This window comes from Vulpes lagopus, chromosome 19 (assembly GCF_018345385.1).
Source record: "Vulpes lagopus strain Blue_001 chromosome 19, ASM1834538v1, whole genome shotgun sequence".
In the NCBI taxonomy this organism is placed as follows: domain Eukaryota; kingdom Metazoa; phylum Chordata; class Mammalia; order Carnivora; family Canidae; genus Vulpes; species Vulpes lagopus.
Genome location: NC_054842.1, coordinates 9,012,019 through 9,013,610, shown reverse-complemented (window position 1 = coordinate 9,013,610; position 1,592 = coordinate 9,012,019). Strand labels below are relative to the sequence as shown.

Here is a 1,592-nt window from a genome sequence, read left to right as displayed (position 1 = left end):
CTTCATCAAATTAAAACTTTTGTGCATCAAAGGATACTATCAAGTAAGTAAAAAGGCAACTCACAGAATGGGGAAAATATTTACCAGTTGTAGGATCTAATAAGGACCTCATATCCAGAACATGGAAAGGATTCTTACATCTGAACAATGATGGGACAAATGACACAATACACATTTCCTCTAAGAAGCTATACATGTAGGGGAGGAAAAATAGTTTTCCTTGTACATTTCTAGGTTCTTGGATGAGATCCCTTTATAATAAAAAAGATTATCAGGGGAAAACAAATTTAATTAGTATGTATATAAAAGAGCCCCACAAAGATATGAGACTCAAAGAAGTGACCAAAATAGGAAGCATTTATACCTTTTATTTTTTTTATTTTATTTTATTTTTATCTCCAATCTGTATTTTATTACTGAAATACACTGTCCTACCCGCACCACCCCACAATAAAAATCTTACCTAGATTCCCCATCATCCCCTCCAGCCCCCCAGCCAGCCCTGTAGAAGCGCTTCAGGATTCTCTGCCCACTGGTCATTTTGAAGTGTGTCCTTTGGGTAGCCACGTGAAAACCAGCTGGTGTCTTTGTGGAGAAAATGGAGAGGAGAGACGGAGCCTCAGGAGGGACTTATCTGAGGGCCTTGGCCACTTGCTCATAAGCCAGCTCGATCTCCTCATCATCTGGACAGGTGGAGGCAAACTCCTCCCGAGCATAGGCATTACGCAAGTACCGATGCACTCCGCGGAACACCTCTGGGATGGAGAATCCCCTGTATTTCTTACACACCACCTGTACTATGTGGAGTTTTGGCAAGAGGTTGCAGTCAGCCAGAGTGAGCTCATTGCCATCCAGAAACTTCCTCTGTGAGATGCCCTCATCCTCAGCACTGGTCTCATCCACTTCTTCTGGGAGGGGGGATGTCAAGTAATTGTCTAAAACTTTCAGGGCTTTTAGGAGCCCCTTCTCCAGATTATCATTGAGTGCCGGGTTTGAATTCTTGATGTAAGCAGAAAATTTGGCAAATATGTCCAGCCCAGCCGTGTTGGATTCAGGGTTCAGAGCTGCCAGCTTGGGGTACCTGGGAGGGCACAGCACTGCCTCCAGAAACTCCTCAATCTTGTTGGTGTCTGTGTGCACTTCAGTGCCATACAGAAGGAATGGGAGCTGCCCTCCTGGGCACAGCTTCTGTACTGTCTCGGTCCGCCTCTTGGTGTCAACAGTGGTTACGTTGAAGGTTACTCCTTTGAGCCAGAGTACCATGAACAGTCTCTGGGAGAAGGGGCAGTTCCCAATCTTGGCCCCATCACTGCCGGCCTTCACGAACAGTTCAACCTGAGGTTGTTCTTCAGCCATGGTTGCGACGGGGACCAGCGCATTTATACCTTTTAGACAAAGAAACAATATATGTCTGAAGAATTGACTAGTATTTTTTTTTAATTTTTTTTTATTTATTTATGATAGTCACAGAGAGAGAGAGAGAGGCAGAGACACAGGCAGAGGGAGAAGCAGGCTCCATGCACCGGGAGCCTGACATGGGATTCAATCCCGGGTCTCCAGGATCGCGCCCTGGGCCAAAGGCAGGCGCCAAA

At 45.7% G+C, this 1,592-nt stretch overlaps 1 protein-coding gene across 1 annotated transcript; it reads right to left on the bottom strand.

Annotated features, from left to right (window-relative positions):
* Positions 1-397: 397 nt before the first annotated feature.
* On the bottom strand, positions 398-1,368 carry LOC121478876 (chloride intracellular channel protein 1-like). Its single transcript, XM_041734293.1, has one exon. The coding sequence runs from the start codon at positions 1,354-1,356 to the stop codon at positions 631-633; it is 726 nt and encodes a 241-aa protein (XP_041590227.1). The 5' UTR covers positions 1,357-1,368; the 3' UTR covers positions 398-630.
* Positions 1,369-1,592: the final 224 nt, after the last annotated feature.